Raw genomic sequence first — 18,513 nt, 5'->3', positions numbered from 1 at the left:
CACATAAGGAAGACTAACAATAGCACTATTGCTGCTCTTATAAGGAAATGTTGCTGTGGCGTTTGCCTCCTAGGGTCATAAGGAAAGGGTTAAATGAGTGTGATGTGATTGGGGAGAGAGAAACTGATAGGAGGAGTTAGAGTTAGAGTCGGTGTTGTGTGGAAGTTAGTTGAGAGTTGGGGAGTTGGAGAAGGAAGAGGGAGGATAAGTCTGTGGGTTAGTCGAGTTGTGTTGTGTTGTGTGGGAGTGAGAGGAATTGTTAGGTGGAGTCAGATAGTTAGTTAGGATAATCAGTTTGAAGTTGTTAGGGATGTATAGGACATTAAAGGAACTAAGATTTAAGTAACTGACAAGAAAAAAATAACTGAAACCATAAACTTGTTCATGCCTATAAAAATAAACTGTCTGGACTCTGTGTGTACCCAAGAGAAATGGGTTGGTGGCAGCGAAGAGGCAATGACAGTGGTGGCACAGGGATCAATAGACCATCAAACGTCCGGGGACCCTGTGTGATCGCCACCGTTGCACATGTAGTCATTTGTCAATATAATTACCTGCAAATAGCTGCTCACCAAACTACTCATGCTTGAAGTGCGGCTTGGAGGCCTCCACTGGTAAGCTGAGGAGCCAAATGAAGGCAATGTTCTCCTGCAAATGGAAGAGGGTTTTAATTATTTTAGAAAGTCAGAAACCACCGCCGCCACCATGCACATATTTTGAACAGCTTCCTCTCTGAAATTATCTACGAAAAGCACATCCCTCCGTTTGCTCTGGCTTGGCATCATTACCCCCCGTTACAATGTGAGGTGCTGCTTTCTGCCTAGCAGCACCATACATGGACCTTCTTCCCCTCTGTTCCAACAAAACAAGAAAACTTCCTGGACTACACCATGAAAGCATCAAATTTGTACATACAATAATGGAACAGAGAGGGGCTGACCCTCAAAGTTCTACAAAAGCTGAGCCTGAATGCTCTTCAGAAGCAGTGTAATAATTTGCATTTGCGCTGCTGGTTCCAAACTGCTGGGGAAATCAGAGTTTACATGATAATTTATCCTATTTTTGTGGTGATGTTTTAAATTGAAGTCCTTGGTGTATAGAAACTGAGAGTAGATATTGATAAGGGTTCATCCCAAAGGTGCAAATTCCTTTGTGGTTGACTATTTGGAGGCCTCGTGCCAATGGTGGGTGGAAATGTAGGAAAAGGTAGGTAGGGCAACTCATGTGACTCTTACAGTAGGCTACATTCTGGCCAAGTGAAAGTCAGCAGTTTCTATACACACGCTCTGCCATCCAGGAAAGCAAAAGGCATTACTGCAGTTCAAGGACACAGCCCAGGCAGGCAAAAGCACTTGAGGAGGGAAGAGAGCAGGGCCAGGGATTACTGTGGCCTGGAGATAGCTCCAAGGGCTGAACTGAGTGGCCTGGAGAGTCATATTCAACCTGCAGACCAGAGGTTCCCATCCCTGATATAGATAAATATAAGATGCAATGTGTTGTATGTGGGGCTGCCTTTGAAGACATCTTGGAAACTGCAGCTGCTGCACAATTCAGCAGCCAGGGCTTTTTCAGTGGTGGCTCCCCATTTATGGAATGCTTTCCCAGGGAGGCATGCCTAGAATCATCATTCTCTGCTTTGAGGCACCATGCAAAAACATTCTTGGTCTTCCAGGCTTTTGCATATTAATCTCCCGTTTTTCTTTTAGAGGGGTTAAGTTGGATCTGCTCTTTTTTTCTTTTTTAGATTATTTTATTCTTGCTTTTGCACTTCTTAAATGTTAATAATGATGCTGGTGACGATGCTGTTCCAACTTGCAGGACAATACAATTGATAGTACACAGAGCTATTTACAATGCTTATGAACTATGACCATACACTGCAAATGGCAATGAAGAGAGACATGTTATCTCTTCCACTGGATAAAATAAATTAACATCAGCATAATGAAGCTTGAACAGATTTGCTATCTATTAATAAAAGGGAAAAAATGATGGGGAAAATGTGTTGTGACCTTTATTTCCATTAAGAGGAACTTATTCACTGCCCAGGAAGCCCCTCAGAATTAATGCACCTCTTATTCAATTGTCACAAGTCAGATGACATGAGCAGAAGATGCTATCCCGCTGAAAGAGCTGGATGCAACACACCAAGTTGTATAAATTCATAACCATGATTAAAAAGAGTATCATTAGGTCTAGAAGCAAATCTATTTTCTGCTGTCCTTCTGGTGGTCTCATCTGACATGACACATTAGAAGGACTTCATAGAACATTGATGGGGTGGCAGGGGGAACAGTATAATAACCACAATGAAGTTTCATCTGACCCACGAATCAAATACTGAAGTTTTAATATATTCTAAAGTCCCAAAATGTTTTATTAAAGCCGTCAGATGGCAATGGTGGTTACTCGTGAGTAACCAGGCAGGACTCTGTCTTTTACAGGTTTTATTTTGGTGCAAAACTTTTTACAGTGCAGAATCACAAGTTCATGTCTGCCTCAATCGCTAGCAGAATCCGGGAGTGGTTCCTTCTGAGTCCTCCCCCAACATAAGAGCTTAGTCATCCCCAGCCGTTTCCTTACTTCTTTGTGTTTCACCCCTCTGCGCAAGGTGGGCGACGGAAGAGGCGTGTTTCCCTCCTGGCCAGCTTGGCCAGAAGCGGTGCTAAGGCTCCCCGCAGCATCCTCTGGTCCTTTTCCCTCCTTTACCCCAGAGGTGTGGCTTTCCCCACCCTCAGACTGATGAGGTGCGGCACTGGGGCTCCCAGCAGCATCCTCTGGTCCCTTCCCCTCTTCCCCACTGGAGGCATGGCTTTCTCCACCACAGGAAGAGGAACTGCTTCGCAAGATTTTTGGAGGTTCCCTGTATTTCAACGGCCCCTCCCTTCCCTGTTCCGATGGCAGTCCCCTGACAAAAGCATACAAAGTATAGAAATGTTTCCACCTTAGCAGCTGGTTTGTATTACCTGGCAAACGTGGGCCATGCTGAGTCTAAGTCATAGCCTCTAGACACCAGATCAAACTGAACCTCTGTGAGTTCGTAGAGGTGACCGACAATATCAGAGCTCATTTTTGAATTCAGGAAGGGACTTCTTGCATAGTACCAGTCACTAAAGAAACAAGGATTACAGTAAGTAAGCAAAAAGCTCATATTGATAATCGTCAGCAAGTTGCAAGAGAATATAAGGACTACTGCATTGCTGATTATGTATTTCCCCAAAATGCTGCGTGGTTCCATTTTCATCGCAGCTTTCTACCACAAATGAAAGAGCTGCTCCACAGGGAATCCTTGCATGAGTACACAGCATACAATTCTACAAAACGAGTTGAAATGAAGTCCCAGTGAAAAGGATGGAAGAGACTTCAGGTGAAATCCTAACTTCTCCCTCCACTCTGTGGAGCAGAGGGGTCACGACTGCATCTGTAACCCTTGCACTCATGGCAGAAGGAGCAGGGGCAGTATGATCGGTCCTGGATTGCACAACAGCAGTGAGACTGCCTCAGGACCAGCTGATCCTGGCCTGGCTCAACCCCGCCCCATCCTTGGAATGTTGTGTTTTGCAGCTTTCTATTGGCTCCCACTGACAAGGATCCCACCAGCGAGTCACCCTCCTGCACACCTGGAAGCTGGGTGGAGATCAACCAAGCCAGGAACCATCACAGATTTAATGGAATACATTTAGACTTGCTTGCTTGCACGCCCCACATATTTCACACATTGTGTTTACTTCATTCCCCTGGGTGACATTTAGGGAACGCAGAGACAGTCTTTTCCCCTTGCATCCCGCAACAATATTTGAGAGATATCAATATTCTTTTCAGTATTGACATCTTTAGTTACTAGGGGCTATAAAAATGTAACCGCAACAGATGTTTTGAAGGACATTTCACCGTTGCAAAGTAACAGTGAATGTGTCCAAGATCAGCTCTTTAAAACTAGATGCAAATTTTACTCCCCATCCCCATTAAGAAATACCTCCCCAACGACAAGCTCACACCAATAAAGATGCCCCTGTGAGATATGAAATCAACTAACAACTCTCAGTCAATTAACTGGCTAGTTAGAGTCATCAATTTAAACTGGGAAGCACGTTAAAAAACAAACAAACGAATTGTTAACTGGTCTTAATGTCACTTATAAGATGGTGCCCACTTACTGCAATACATCACCAAAAAAGGGACACCCCTTTTAGTGTGAAAGTATTGTTCTGTATGCAAATTAAATAAATTAATCAGAGTGAAGCTCAGATTTTTTTTAAAGCAGGAGACAGTTCTATAATGGATTGTGTCATGAGGTTTGTTTACTTTTGCAAGTTGTGATGATGGCCAGCAGCTTAAATAGCTCTAAAGGGTGGGGGCAGTAGACAAATACATGAAGGTCTAAGCTATCAATGCTTATTTGTCATGACAGCTGCACACTCCCTCTAGCATCAGAGGCAGCATACCTCTGAACACCAATCGCTGAGGGCTACAGGCATGTGGCTCCACCACTGGGGGGGGGACACAGAACCCTGGACTAGATAGGGGGTCAGATCCAGAAGGGCTTGTGTTATGTTAGAGACAATTTCGTCTAGTTCACGATGGCTTCATCATGCACCTGACGTAATAGGTGTTGGCCTCCAAAGTTTGTAGCATTTTAAAAAGACTTTATGTCCTTTTCTAAAGCAGGCTTTCAGAGGAATAAGTCATTCTCACATCTGTAATCACTGCTACAATAAAACGGATAACCAAATGATTTTCTCAAAAGTCCCTGGCCACCGGCCAATTAAAACCACACACTTGGTGATTCCTGTTAATGGTTCACCACTTCCCATTCCCACCGTTGCAATTCCCATTTCCTCTTTTCACCTTCTCGGTTTTCTTAGCAGAATGCAAAGCTACTAATAGAGACAGTTGTTATAAAACCGCTGTAACATTTGGTACATATCCTATAAATAGTGAACAAAACAACAGCAACATTTACCTTGTTACTTTGGTATTCATAAAACACTGCTGCAAAGTGTCTGCAAGCCTTTGGTGCACTAAGGAGTAACGGAGAAATGCCCTTCCCTTACCAAGGGATGTTCTCAGCTGGGGGTGGAAAAGAAAATCACAGAAAAAAGTGATTATTATTTCATAATGATCAGTAATAATAATACAGTAATAAAAATAATAATAAAAATTTATTTGTACCCTGCCCTCCGCAGCCGGAGCTAGGCTCAGAGCGGCTAACATTATATAAATAATACAATATACATAAAAACAAGCAATCAATCAATTAAAAACGCACCCCAAAATTAATTCAAATAAATTAAAGTTAAAGTTAAAACTGGACAAATGGCAATCCTCAGGTTAAAATTGCAAGTGGTTAATATTTGCCAGGACCAACTGTTTCCACTGATATTATAAGGACCTATGAGTGGCTTCCTTTGCACTTGTTCTTATACAAAGAGAAAATGAGTCAGACTGAACCCTGACCAAAGGCCTGGTGGAACAGCTCAGTCTTGCAGGCCCTGTGGAAGGATGTCAAATCTCGCATGGTCCTGGTCTCTTGTGAGAGAGCGTTACACCAAGCCAGGGCCACATTCTACCCAGCAAGTGTTTAGCATTAAAAACCAGAAGTCAGCAAGGTAATCTCTAGTCTTACATTGATGGGGCTGGAGTTGTTAGACAATCACGAACCTAGGTTCTTATTTTTTTGCAAGCAAGTGGGGAGCTTGCCTGAAGTCTAGACAACATCAACATTGTCAAAACCTAACTGAGAAGAGAAAGCACTGGGGTCTCAAATGAAAATTCAGCCTTCAGCCTTCTCAGAATATTGAAAAGGTTCTCTCTCACCTCCCCCTGCAACTTAATCCTTGGGGAAGATGGATGAAAATGTTATCTGTAGAAATCATGGTACTTTCACACTTTGCCATTCTCCACACAGATCATATCTGCATTTTACCTCTGCATTTTACTCAAGAAGGTCAGGGGAAACATTAGTCACCCATTTCCATGCAGTTCTCCCTTTGCCATTGAAGTGGGAGACTCTAGTGAAGCTGGGGGTGGTTTTCAAGAGCTATTGGGCCAGATTCAACTAAAGCAGGAGCAGGAGCCAGAACAAAGAGTCCAACTAGTGCAGCGGGAGCCACCACAGAAAAGGCCCATTCTTGTGTTGTGGCCCTTTGGACATCTCACGGAGGTGGCAAACAGTAAAGGGCCTCAGATGATTATCACAGAATTTGGGTTGGTTCATATTGGGAGAGGCGGTCCTTGAAGTATTGGAAACGTGCATTTTACAAATTTTGCTGCATTAAATGTGCATCCTGTAGTTGACCTCCTTCGTAATGTTTTATTTTGAAATCTTAAGATAAAATTTTAGTTTCCTGTTAATTATGTTGCTCTGAATGTATATTTTATATTTGAGATTTCCCCCCTTAAAAATATAAAGTAGTACAGAAATGAAATTAATAATAATAATAATAGATTCTTCTAAATACTATGCTCCTTTAGCTCATTATGTTTAACCCTTCTCAACTTGGTTTCACCATGATATTCATCTATTGGACCTTGCAACTCCTGTTTGTATACATGAAATCAAAGATTTACTAGCAGACTTAGCAAACATATCTCTAACCCCCTAAGAAGCATCCTCTTAACTAATCTAATAATAATAATAATAATAATAATAATAATAATAATAATAATTTATTATTTATACCCCGCCCATCTGGCTGAGTTTCCCCAGCCACTCTGGGCGGCTCCCAATCAGTGTTAAAAACAGTACAGCATTACATATTAAAAACTTCCCTGAACAGGGCTGCCTTAAGATGTCTTCTGAATGTCAGGTAATTATTTATCTCTTTGACATCTAATGGGAGGGCGTTCCACAGGGCGGGTGCCACTACCGAGAAGGCCCTCTGTCTGGTTCCCTGTAGCCTCACTTCTCGCAATGAGGGAACCGCCAGAAGGCCCTCGGCGCTGGATCTCAGTGTCCGGGCTGAACGATGGGGGTGGAGACGCTCCTTCAGGTATACAGGACCGAGGCCGTTTAGGGCTTTAAAGGTCAGCACCAACACTTTGAATCGTGCTCGGAAACGTACTGGGAGCCAATGCAGATCTCTCAGAACCGGTGTTATGTGGTCCCGGCGGCCACTCCCAGTCACCAGTCTAGCTGCCGCATTCTGGATTAATTGCAGTTTCCGGGTCACCTTCAAAGGTAGCCCCACATAGAGCACGTTGCAGTAGTCCAAGCGTGAGATAATCTATCATTTTACAGCAAGCAGCTGTGGGTGACTCTCCATAGACTTGCCACTTATTCTTGCTATCCTTCTCAAATGGCAAAGATGGAGGAACTTTTAAGCTGAAACAAAAGAGTAGCCTAGCTCTGGTAGGCTTCAGGCCTGAAGAACAGAATAGAAATCTACTAACTAATATGGGTTGGGTGTATAATGCCACCTACAGGCATAAGCACTGAGTCTGGAAAAAAATCTTGCCTAAATGAAGGTGGGAAGCTGTCAATAAGAATATAGAGAAAGTAAAGCACTGCAGGAGACTGAATGGATTGTTCAAGGCTGATAATTCTCCTTCAATACAGAAAAAAGAAAGGGTAGGCAAATTTATGAAAGTTCGTTTTAGTAAGGGCAGCCACTGCCAACCTTGTGCCCTCCAGATGTTTTGGACAGCAGAATCCTGGAATAGATTAATAATATTTTGTTCTTCATTTAAACTGTAACATCACTATCCCTTGAACTACAATTTGGGGGTCCTCCTCTGCTAACGAAAGTACTGTAATGTCCTATTCATTGCAATGTCCTTGCTACCTATTGCCAGGTAAGCCTGCTAGGGGGAAGATAAGGACAGTCAGCTGTCCTTGAGAAGAGTTAGGCCCAGTAACTATAGCAGCCACCTCTATTTCTCCCCAAATGCTTCTGCCAGTGGTTCTCTGGGGCCCAGCACTGCATTGCAAATGGGCACTTTGTTAGGGGGCAAGACCGAGAGGAATTTGGAGGAAAAGAGAAACCTGCAGCAGTCCAGCCTTAGGCTTCAGCAAAGATTATTGAAAATGTAGGGCCACACACATCAACATTGCTGTAATAAGTTGGTGGGTGGGTGGGTGTAGGATACCTTGCCAAAGGCCTCCATCAAATCTGATGCCAGGCCAGAATGTGTAACACCTCGTAATATCTTTTAATATCATTTATATTATATTACTTCCCAAGCAATTACTATCCTGTTGTTACTGCGGCAAATGAGGAGCTAATACAATTAGTTAGAATACCAGATTTAAACCTTTCCTGTAGGGGTTTCGGTTTAAATCATTCTGAGGGTGTCCAAAGGTTCGAGGCAGAGTGCTGCTCTGTGAAAAGGGCACTAAGATTTGCTACTGGCCATCCACATGAAGAGGGATGCGGGTGGTGCTGTGGGTTAAACCACAGAACCTAGGACTTGCCGATCAGAAGGTCGGTGGTTCGAATCCCCGCGATGGGGTGAGCTCCCGTTGCTCGGTCCCTGCTCCTGCCAACCTAGCAGTTCCAAAGCGCGTCCAAGTGCAAGTAGATAAATAGGTACCACTCCGGAGGGAAGGTAAACAATGTTTCCATGCGCTGCTCTGGTTCGCCAGAAGCGGCTTAGTCATGCTGGCCACATGACCCGGAAGCTGTACGCCGGCTCCCTCGGCCAATAAAGCGAGATGAGCGCCGCAACCCCAGAGTTGGCCACAACTGGACCTAATGGTCAGGGGTCCCTTTACCTTTACCTATCCAGATGAAGTTATCCTCCCCCTAGTTGTTTTCAGCTCAAAGAAGAATATAAGGCATTGCTGTTTTGCTCAAAACTGTCACAGCTAACTTTATTCGGAGTCACTGCTTCTAAATGCTTATCTCAAGAATGTTTCAAGAACCTTTTGGCAGCTGATTTCAGCTCTGTGCTCTTGATCTCAAGCTCCAAACCGTAATATTTTGGCACAGGTCTGGGAGGAACATTTTAGACCCATCTTTATGGCCCCAGATGGACTTGCATCTGATACTGTACTTGCAGGCATACCAAAGTGGAACCTTTTTACAATAAAGAGAAGTTATTTCTATAAGCAAATCAGCTTACGACTGGGAAGGCTCTAGGGATATATTGTAGCCCTGTTGAGCTTATTAAACTAAATCACCATTATTGGCTGCCCTTTTTGCTACAAAGCTCTGGGATAATTTCTTCTAGTTAGGAGAATGCAATAATAGTACTGTACCCATCTTCAGAAATGGCCAGGTCAATGATCCAGGAAACTTTACATCCATTATCTTGTTATCTATTATGGGGGCTCCATATACTAGGTACGCTGAAATCATTTTTTTGAGTTCAAGAATCTACTCGCTGACTCTCAAGTGGCATTTAGAAAGAACAGCTTGATTCAATATAATTATTTTGGGTTTTCTCATCACGCTGAAAAAATATGCAGGGGCCCTTTTTACCGCCTTTATGGGTCGAAAGGTAGCTTCCGAGTTCCATCTCCAGGGTTGAGCTACGGCAGAACCTGGACAACATTCGTGCTGATGATTAAAGACTTTTCTATCTCATGAATGTTTGCATAGTAAGTCTTTTACAGATTAGATGTGGCAATCACGGACAGCTCACCCAGGATATCCTCATGTCAAAGGGAGTTAAGCAAGGCTTCTTAATCTGTTCTTAAATGAACTTGAAAATGTCTTAAATGACCAAAACAAATCATTAGGAAAGTTTGTATTCTACTTTATATCAATGCTGCTGTTATTCTTTCCACTCCAGACCTGGGATAAGGCAGCTATTGTCTTAAGTTTTCATCTTATTGCAAGCTCAATTGTCCAAAGATCAGCTAGACAATAAAATATTTTAGTATTTTAGTCAGTCATTCTACTACATTGTTTCTTTTATACCAAAGGGGGTCAGTATATTCCTGAAGCTATTCATTGTCAGTGCTCAGATAGCAGCTGCGTAAAGGAGCTGAGAAGGGAGTGTCATCAAATTGAAAATGCAAGCAAGCTATTTTTCCATGTGTTTCTTTACATATACCAAGTTATATTCTTAGAAGCAGGGCAGTGCCCTTTTGAGAGCTTGGTTAGCAGTCTTAAAGCTTTGGCTTAAGATCTTTAAGATGGTAGCAGGGCTGCCTAAGTATTTACCTGAGGATAGCCACTGTAGACAAAGTCTGTTGCCTCAAAAAGCTTGTTGCACTGAACTGTGAAACCCTATTCCCTTCTTCAAATGGGATTTGATTCTGCATTAGCCCCGGTAAATAAAAGCCTCTGGGATGTTTCCTTACAGCGCCTTTTGGCTCACTCATGCGCAACCTGCTTCCCTTGCTCCTTGGGTATTTCTTATGCCAGTAGCGGAGCATAATAAAATGGTGCATGTGCTGCAGCCTCTCTCTGCCACAGGTCGGGCTTGACCTAGGAGTGGAGCTGCAGCTGGCAGCACTAAGCCGCCATGCAAGGAAACTGTCTCTGCAGCTCCCTCATGCACCTGAGCCAGACTCTAATGATGGAGCCTGTTGTGGAAGCGTCTGATCGCACACCCTCAAAAAAATAAAATAAAAGCGCCTGGAGCCATGCCCTCCCGCAGCCCTCCATGCTACGCCACTGTCTTATGATGCTCCTTTTCAATAAGCAGCTTACTTTAAGGCTCTGTATGTAGCCATTAGCCTTTTACTCTGGCCAGATTCAAAGTGTTGCCATCTCAAACGCTTTGCAGTAGATTTGCTGGTGTTCCCCTCTCCTAAGAGAGATGGAATCTGTGTAATGTTTATTTATGTTCTATAATTTCTGTGCTAGAGCTTGTCAGCAAATGTCCGACTTGGCTCGCCAAACAACGAGGAAGGTCATCTTAATTTTATGTTGAATATCTGCTGAGAGAGAAAATCTCATGGGCATCATTGATAGGGGCCAAATTTATATTGGTGGCAATAAGAATAAGGGGACAATTGAGCACCTGAAACTGAAACAATGATTTCCAGGGCCTTACCCGAGGTTATTTGTTAATTTGCACATAACTGAGCTGTTACACTGTTGGGGCAGGGACTCCTCCTGTGGTATTTTGTAAAGCACCAAGCACACAGCTAGCACTATACAAACATTAAGTACCTCCCCCCCTCCCATGCTGACTGTCAGTTGCACCCCTCCATTTTTGCAGACCCTGAAGCTTCCCTAGAACCAATTGCCCTTTTCAGAAAGAGACAGAATTAAATGTGGTTAAAAAAGTAAGATACCTAGGGGTAAACATAACAGCGAAGAAAAGAAATCTATTTAAAGATAATTATGAAAAATGTTGGTCTGAAATTAAAAGAGATCTAGATGTATGGTCAAGATTGAAACTTTCCTTGTCAGGACGTATTGCTGTTATCAAGATGAATGTATTGCCAAAAATGTTGTTTTTGTTTCAAACTTTGCAAATAGTGGATAAAATGGAGTGTTTTGGGAGGTGGCAGCGAGATATTTCTAAATTTGTCTGGCAGGGCAAAAAGCCCAGAATCAAGTTTAAGATATTAACTGATGCCAAAGAAAGAGGGGGATTTGCCCTGCCAGACCTAAAGTTGTATTATGAATCAGCAGCTTTCTGCTGGTTGAAAGATTGGCTACTTCTTGAAAACACGGATGTTTTAGATTTGGAAGGATTCAATAATGCTTTTGGTTGGCATGCATATCTGTGGTATGACAGGGTCAAAATACACAAGGCTTTCAAGAATCATGTTGTTAGAAAAGCATTGTTTAATGTCTGGTCAAAATATAAGGACTTATTGGAAAACAAGACCCCAAGGTGGTTATCACCAATGGAGCCTAAGGCCCCGAAAAGACTCAATATGGAGGCCAAATGGCCGAAATATTGGGAAATAATAGAAAAAGATGGAGACAATTGGAGGCTGCAGAGTATGGAGAAACTAAAGGGGAAAGTGCGAGATTGGTTACATTATGCTCAGATCAGAGAAGTTTTTAAGCTAGATAAAAAATTAGGATTCCAGGTGGAAAAATCAAAATTAGAAACAGAACTGTTAGAACCCAGCTCTAAGATACTTTCAAGAATGTATAACTTGCTGTTAAAATGGAATACACAGGATGAAACGGTCAAATCAGCTATGATAAAATGGGCACAGGACATTGGGTACAACATCATGTTTGCTGACTGGGAAAAGTTATGGACCACAGGTTTGAGATTTACGGCATGTAATGCCTTGAAAGAAAATATTATGAAAATGATATATAGGTGGTACATGACTCCAGTCAAGCTTGCAAAGATATATCATGTGTCTGACAATAAATGTTGGAAGTGTAAAGAAGCTGAAGGAACATTCTTTCACCTCTGGTGGACTTGCCCCAGAGTGAAGGCTTTCTGGGAAATGATATATAATGAGCTGAAAAAGGTATTTAAGTATACCTTCCCTAAGAAACCAGAGGCCTTTCTTTTGGGCATTGTCGGCCAGAGTGTGCAAAAGAAGGATCGAACCTTTTTTATGTATGCTACAACAGCAGCAAGGATACTCATCGCTAAAGGCTGGAAAACTCAAGATTTGCCCACACTGGAAGAGTGGCAGATGCAACTGATGGACTATATGGAACTGGCTGAGATGACTGGCAGAATCCGAGACCTGGGAGAAGAACTGGTGGAGGAGAACTGGAAGAAATTTAAGGATTATTTACAAAAACATTGCAAATTGTATGAATGTTAAGAAAGATGTAAGATTTATATTAACATGGCCCCAATAAATTAGTAATAAGGAATATAAATTTGAATGTAATTGAAAGAAAGGATAAATTTTGGATTAACAATATTTTATAATTAAGTTCTAATAAGAGAGTGGCTAAATTTTAAAATTTGAGACCTTAATACTGGAAAACTTTATTATATAAATTAAAATAAGTTAATAATTTGCTGTTAAAATTTTTGAGTTTAGAAAGCAGGAACAAGAGGTGTGAGGAAGTCCAAGGAAGTGTATGAAATGTGGATACTGGAAAATGTTATGCTATTATGTGTTCTTTATTGTTAAACAGAAACCTAATAAAAATTATTTTTTTTAAAAAAAGAACCAATTGCCCTTTATTATTTGGAGACGCTTACTTCTGAACCAAGGACTACAGTGAACACTTCTAAAGAAATGCTCTTTAGTTTGTGCTAATTCTGTTTGAAAGGGCGGGAAAATTCCAACCATTATTATTGACTTAAGGAAGCTCATTATGAGTCGGGGGTAAGGAACCACAAACCCTGGCACCTGATGCAAGTTCAGTTCAGGTGGGAGTACAATAGCAGGATCCAGCCCATCAAAATATATGAGGAAGAAAGACATACAACCCATTGTGTTTCTGTAGCTTGCAAGAAGTGAGCAACAAGGGCTGGCTGCCACGTGATCATCTGCTCATTAGAGCACTTCTTAACATCTTTGGGCACATGCTCACAAGGACAAATGTGGGAGGGGGAGATACCACTGTCAGGATTGATCACACGAGGAAAATGAATCTATCATGTGACTTGGCCCTTCCTGGCCTGCAGTCTGAATGAAGGTCAGGAATCTAAAGGGGAGAGGGGTGAAGATACATTTGTTGCACACTATCAAAATGTAGACCATATTTACATTTAAATATATATGTTGTTATAAGTCTTTGTCATTTTCCCAACTCAAAAGTAGTCAGCCCATATGATTTTATTAACAGCTATGAAAGATGTATTGGGAAGATTTGAAACCAGGAAGATCAAGTATTTTCGAAAGACTGGAGTAAATCTGTAAAATATTTAAAAGACCACTGTAAACAGTTAAAATCTTTGGCAGGGATGTAAAGACACTTGTAATGTGGAATTAAATTTTGTGGTAATTATGGATATATAATAGATAAAGGTAAAGGGACCCCTGACCATTAGGTCCAGTCGTGACCGACTCTGGGGTTGCGGCGCTCATCTTGCTTTATTGGCCGAGGGAGCCGGCGTACAGCTTCTGGGTCATGTGGCCAGCATGACTAAGCTGCTTCTGGCGAACCAGAGCAGCACACAGAAACACCGTTTAGCTTCCCGCCGGAGCGGTACCTATTTATCTACTTGCACTTTGACGTGCTTTTGAACTGCTAGGTTGGCAGGAGCAGGGACCGAGCAACAGGAGATCACCCCGTCTCGGAGATTCGAACCGCTGACCTTCTGATTGGCAAGTCCTAGGCTCTGTGGTCTAACCCACAGTGCCACCCGCGTCCCTCTATATAATAGATAGATAAGGGTAAAAGATGCAGTAAATTTAATCTTAAAGATGGAACCCATGGAGGGAGAGAAGCGGTCTAAGGGTTTGAAAGAACTCTGCATCTTAATGTTGGAAATCGTTTTGTTTTATATGTATAAAATCTTTTCAAATATTCAATATCTATCTATCTATCTATCTATCTATCTATCTATCTATCTATCTATCTTAAAAGAGAGATGTAGTAGCCCTAGAGCACCATACCACAAGTACTGAAATATCCTGTGCAAAATGACGGATCTTCAGGAATTGGTGGAAGGCTTCATATTAGGGAGCCTAGATAACAGGACCACTGGCATATACAGCTTCTGCTCCAGCATCACCCATCCAAGTTAGACTGGCTTGTCAGAACGTTATGCTGCATGGCCCCAATGACAGATCCATGCACTTCACTTACTTCTGAAATAGATTTCACAAAGCGTATTCCATCATTGGCTCCTTTAACCTTTGCCAGGCAGTCGCAGAAATAATCCCAGTAGTCTTTCCGATTGCCCAGTAAGCTGGACTTTTCTTTCTGGTCAAACTTTGGAAGAGAAAAGGGGAAAGGGTAACTTCAAACGGATGATTTGCCAAAACATTGGTTGCTCTCTTTGTAAGCATTCAGAGAATAGTGAAGTGTGTTCCCACCAATAACCGCTGGGATTTCTGAACAGACCTAAAAGCCACTGGATGAATTAACATAGCTAACACTGCCAATATGAAACGTATGTTTATAAATACTATGGAAACAGACAGTGCAACAAAGCTGTTAGACCTAAAAATGGTTATCCCAGATTCAGCAACTAGTTTAATCAGCATACTGACCAAACTACATGTCATTCTCCTGACTTGAACATCATGGGCAAGCATCATGAACTGGTTTTAGTTGAACAAGCGTAAGATGTTCATTTGTGTCACAGAATTCAATGAAAGACAACACAAATTGTGTCTGAACCAGTTTGCACAGCCCCATTCTGAAGGGTTGCGGGTTTTGTTGGTCATTGCAGAATGCAAGAGAACCCAGGGAATTGTTTTCACATACTTATTCCTGTAGATTATTCTGTTTTAATGAACAAGATTTAGAACACACAGCAACATGTACCGTTACGGTTCTAAGGCAAAAGGGTGCACTTTCAAAGACAAGTTACACAATATTCCAATAATAATAATAATAATAATAATAATAATAATAATAATGCTCTTTGACCTTTTAACACATTTTAATATGTATTCTGGTTATCAGCCTCTTCATTTAGCTACTTTAAGGGAAAGCTCTCAGGAAATAGTCCGCTTGTAAATGCTAACACTACTTACTTGCAAAAGGTATTCTAACTTGTAGGAAAATTTGTGCAAACTGATAGAGTCATCTGTAATTGGTTCTCCTCCTTCTGTAAATTCTTTGTTCAGTTCTGTAACAGCATCTTTGGAGAAAAACACAAAGCACCATTTGTGAATTTAAACAGGAACAATGTGAATAACTGAAACGATAATCTCTTTTATGTCCATCAATATATTTTATGTTTCGTACAGCGTCTTACACAGGGTCAAGAGTTCAAGCAACATAAAATGCCACAAACAGAGGAAAAAATACATTGGTCAGGGCAATACTGGTGTGAACTTGGCAAGAGTTGCAAGAGTTGCCTAATAAAGGTTCGGAGAAAGAAGTATTTAACCACAGCTCCTGGTTCAGATGACAAACAAAGCTGTAGCTAACCAAAAGCAGAAATTAACATTTCCAATCTCCTTCCAGCCATGGGACAGGAGAAGTGAGTGAGGACACAAACCCAAGTTTCATTCTGGTTCATTCCCCTTGTGATAACCTACGATGTCCAAACACAGCCACTGATTTCACCCAGATCACATTGTACCTACATTTTAAGAAGTAACTTTCCTTATGCTCTGGTTTAAGGCTATAACGCTGAACAGGGAGCTTGAGAAGCTCCCATTGAAACGTTCCCTTCAGCAGGTCTGAAGCGGGCCACCTGAGACATCATCAGCAGGGTTATTTATTATTTCAGAGATGCATATCCTGTCTTTTGCACATGCCTCAAGGCAGTTAACAAAAATGGCAACGTTTTGGATACCACACACAGGCTACTGAAACCTGAGCGCAGTAGCTCCCTGTGCAAGTTAAGTCTCTACACTTAAAAAAACCAAAAAACTAGGGTGGAAGAAATGGAGCATTTGTGGTAGCCTGGAGAAAATAGCCAATTTGAATGGCAAACAATATCACATGATTCTATGTTTTATTCTGCTTTTATCATTTAGGTAAAGGTAAAGGTAAAGGTACCCCTGCCCGTACGGGCCAGTCTTGCCAGACTCTGGGGTTGTGCGCCCATCTCACTCAAGAGGCCAGGGGCCAGCGCTGTCCGAAGACACTTCCGGGTCACGTGGCCAGCGTGACATCGCTGCTCTGGCGAGCCAGAGCCGCACACGGAAACGCCGTTTACCTTCCCGCTGGTAAGCGGTCCCTATTTATCTACTTGCACCCGGAGGTGCTTTCGAACTGCTAGGTTGGCAGGCGCTGGGACCGAGCAACGGGAGCGCACCCCGCTGCGGGGATTCGAACCGCCGACCTTTCGATCGACAAGCCCTAGGCGCTGAGGCTTTTACCCACAGCGCCACCCGCGTCCCTGCTTTTATCATTTACCCCACTTCAATTGCTTTATGCTGTGTAGCTATGTATAAATCAATTCATTCAACAACAAGAATTCTTGCCCTCTGTTTCTTGTAGCCTCTGTCCCAACACAACAACATTCCTGTCTCTCTCTTTCCCACAGAAGCACAAATTCACATCACGATACAACGAATGAGTCAATCACACCCAGGCAGTATTTTACCCTGCAAATCCCGAATAATCCTCTGCAGCTGACTTTCTTCACCACTTCTGGCCATTGCTGAAAGCAAAGGTGTACCACGCGACTCCTCAGCCAGCTATGCAAAGAGGGCAAAATTTGTATGGTTGGTGGGCATTTGGTTAGCAGCGATTAGTTGTCTTTGCAGCATCTGCAAGGGAAGGGAAGAGAAAGCTTTCGTTTTTACAAATTCTGCTACAGGCAGCTATTATGGTATTTCTGATTTTTAAATCATGATTACTGCACTATATAACATTTTTGTTGGTCTAATAAAGGTAGTGCCCTCATATGGATCATCAACAATACCTTTATTTTTTCTTATCAGTGGAACAATTTTCTTCCTTCTCTGTTCATTCAGTGGAAATCTAAATTGAGCCACTGCATAGAAGTGAACGTCAAAAGAGAAACAACTCATAGCTCATTCACTTTTAGATTCGATGGTAGTTTTCAGTGTCCCACCCCCATACTCCCTGGAATGTGCCTTCGATGTGTTCAAAGTGGTTGCATTCATAATGGAAAAATTTTACAGGGGGCTCCCAAAGTCAGTGATCCACCAGAGGTGAGGTTCATCACCTGCGACACAATCAAAAAGGCCACAGTAGTCAGGTGACTGCTCACATGGCGAGCAGTGGTAGTTGTCAGAAGTATGATAAGTCATGCAATGTTACAGCCACATCAGGAGCTGCCAGATTAAAATTAGAACTTTGCACTTTTTGTTTAAAACTATAAATCAATGCCAACAACTGTAAATATGTGTTTCAGACGATACGGACCACCATCCCAGCAACCACTAAGTTTAATAAATAATAAAATAAAAATACTGTCAGAGGCCATTGATTGTTGTTGTTGTCGCTGCTGCTGCTGCTGTCGTTAAAATTTATGTACCACCCTATACCTGCAGATTTCAGGGCGGTTCACATTAATAAGAGATATGCAGTGTTCGAAACTCCCATTGTTCTAGGCACATTTTCATTAAGGCGAGCAGTTTCAGAGCTCTGGGCGCAGTACTGCATCTAAGATTTCAGAGTAAAACTGCAGAGTGGAAGGAAGGGAAGACCCTTTTCTGCCTAGCCACTTCCAGCTGAAGACTGGAGAAAAGACCCTCTTAAGAATATTAGGGGGAGTGGGCAGGGGAAGGACTGGACCATGTGAAAAATGAACATAATATTTTAGCTGCATTCATTCATTTTCAGCTTTGTATTCTTGTTATAAAAAATGTGCCTAGACAGTCTCTTGTTGCGCCCGTAACCTTGGTTTCAGGTGCCATTTAGCTCCTAGCTTTCAAATCTCAGCTTCTAACCCTGGAGCGAGGTGCTGTGTAACTGACCTTAGACAAGAGGCAGATAGAAGAAACACCACCATCTGTCAGAAGCAAGATTTAAATGCATCTCTCCCCCAACTCTTACTACAGAATCACAGTTGCTCTTAAGATAGTGGGGGAGATGTGGGAGCACCCCACTTTAAAAAGGAGAGCACATGGGAAGG

The 18,513-nt window shown here is 42.3% G+C and overlaps 1 protein-coding gene across 3 annotated transcripts in view; it reads right to left on the bottom strand.

The window, feature by feature from the left end:
• Positions 1-18,513, bottom strand: part of FYCO1 (FYVE and coiled-coil domain autophagy adaptor 1) — a 57,899-nt gene that overhangs the window by 36,194 nt on the left and 3,192 nt on the right. For 2 of the 3 annotated variants that reach the window (XM_083705539.1, XM_083705541.1), the window contains exons 2-7: positions 17,014-17,179; positions 15,488-15,594; positions 14,592-14,717; positions 4,964-5,070; positions 2,967-3,110; positions 555-648 (exon numbers count right to left, since the gene is read on the bottom strand). In XM_083705539.1, coding sequence (XP_083561665.1) covers positions 555-648; positions 2,967-3,110; positions 4,964-5,070; positions 14,592-14,717; positions 15,488-15,594; positions 17,014-17,068 — 633 coding nt within the window. In that variant the 5' untranslated portion in view covers positions 17,069-17,179. Of the gene's footprint in view, positions 1-554; positions 649-2,966; positions 3,111-4,963; positions 5,071-14,591; positions 14,718-15,487; positions 15,595-17,013; positions 17,180-17,334; positions 17,602-18,513 lie in introns of all 3 variants that reach the window. The other variant, XM_083705540.1, reaches the window with a different exon arrangement.

This window comes from Podarcis gaigeae (genome assembly GCF_964106915.1).
Source record: "Podarcis gaigeae genome assembly, chromosome: 12".
NCBI lineage: Eukaryota > Metazoa > Chordata > Lepidosauria > Squamata > Lacertidae > Podarcis > Podarcis gaigeae.
The sequence above is the reverse complement of the archived record's forward strand: the minus strand, read 5'-3'. Positions and strand labels throughout refer to the sequence as shown.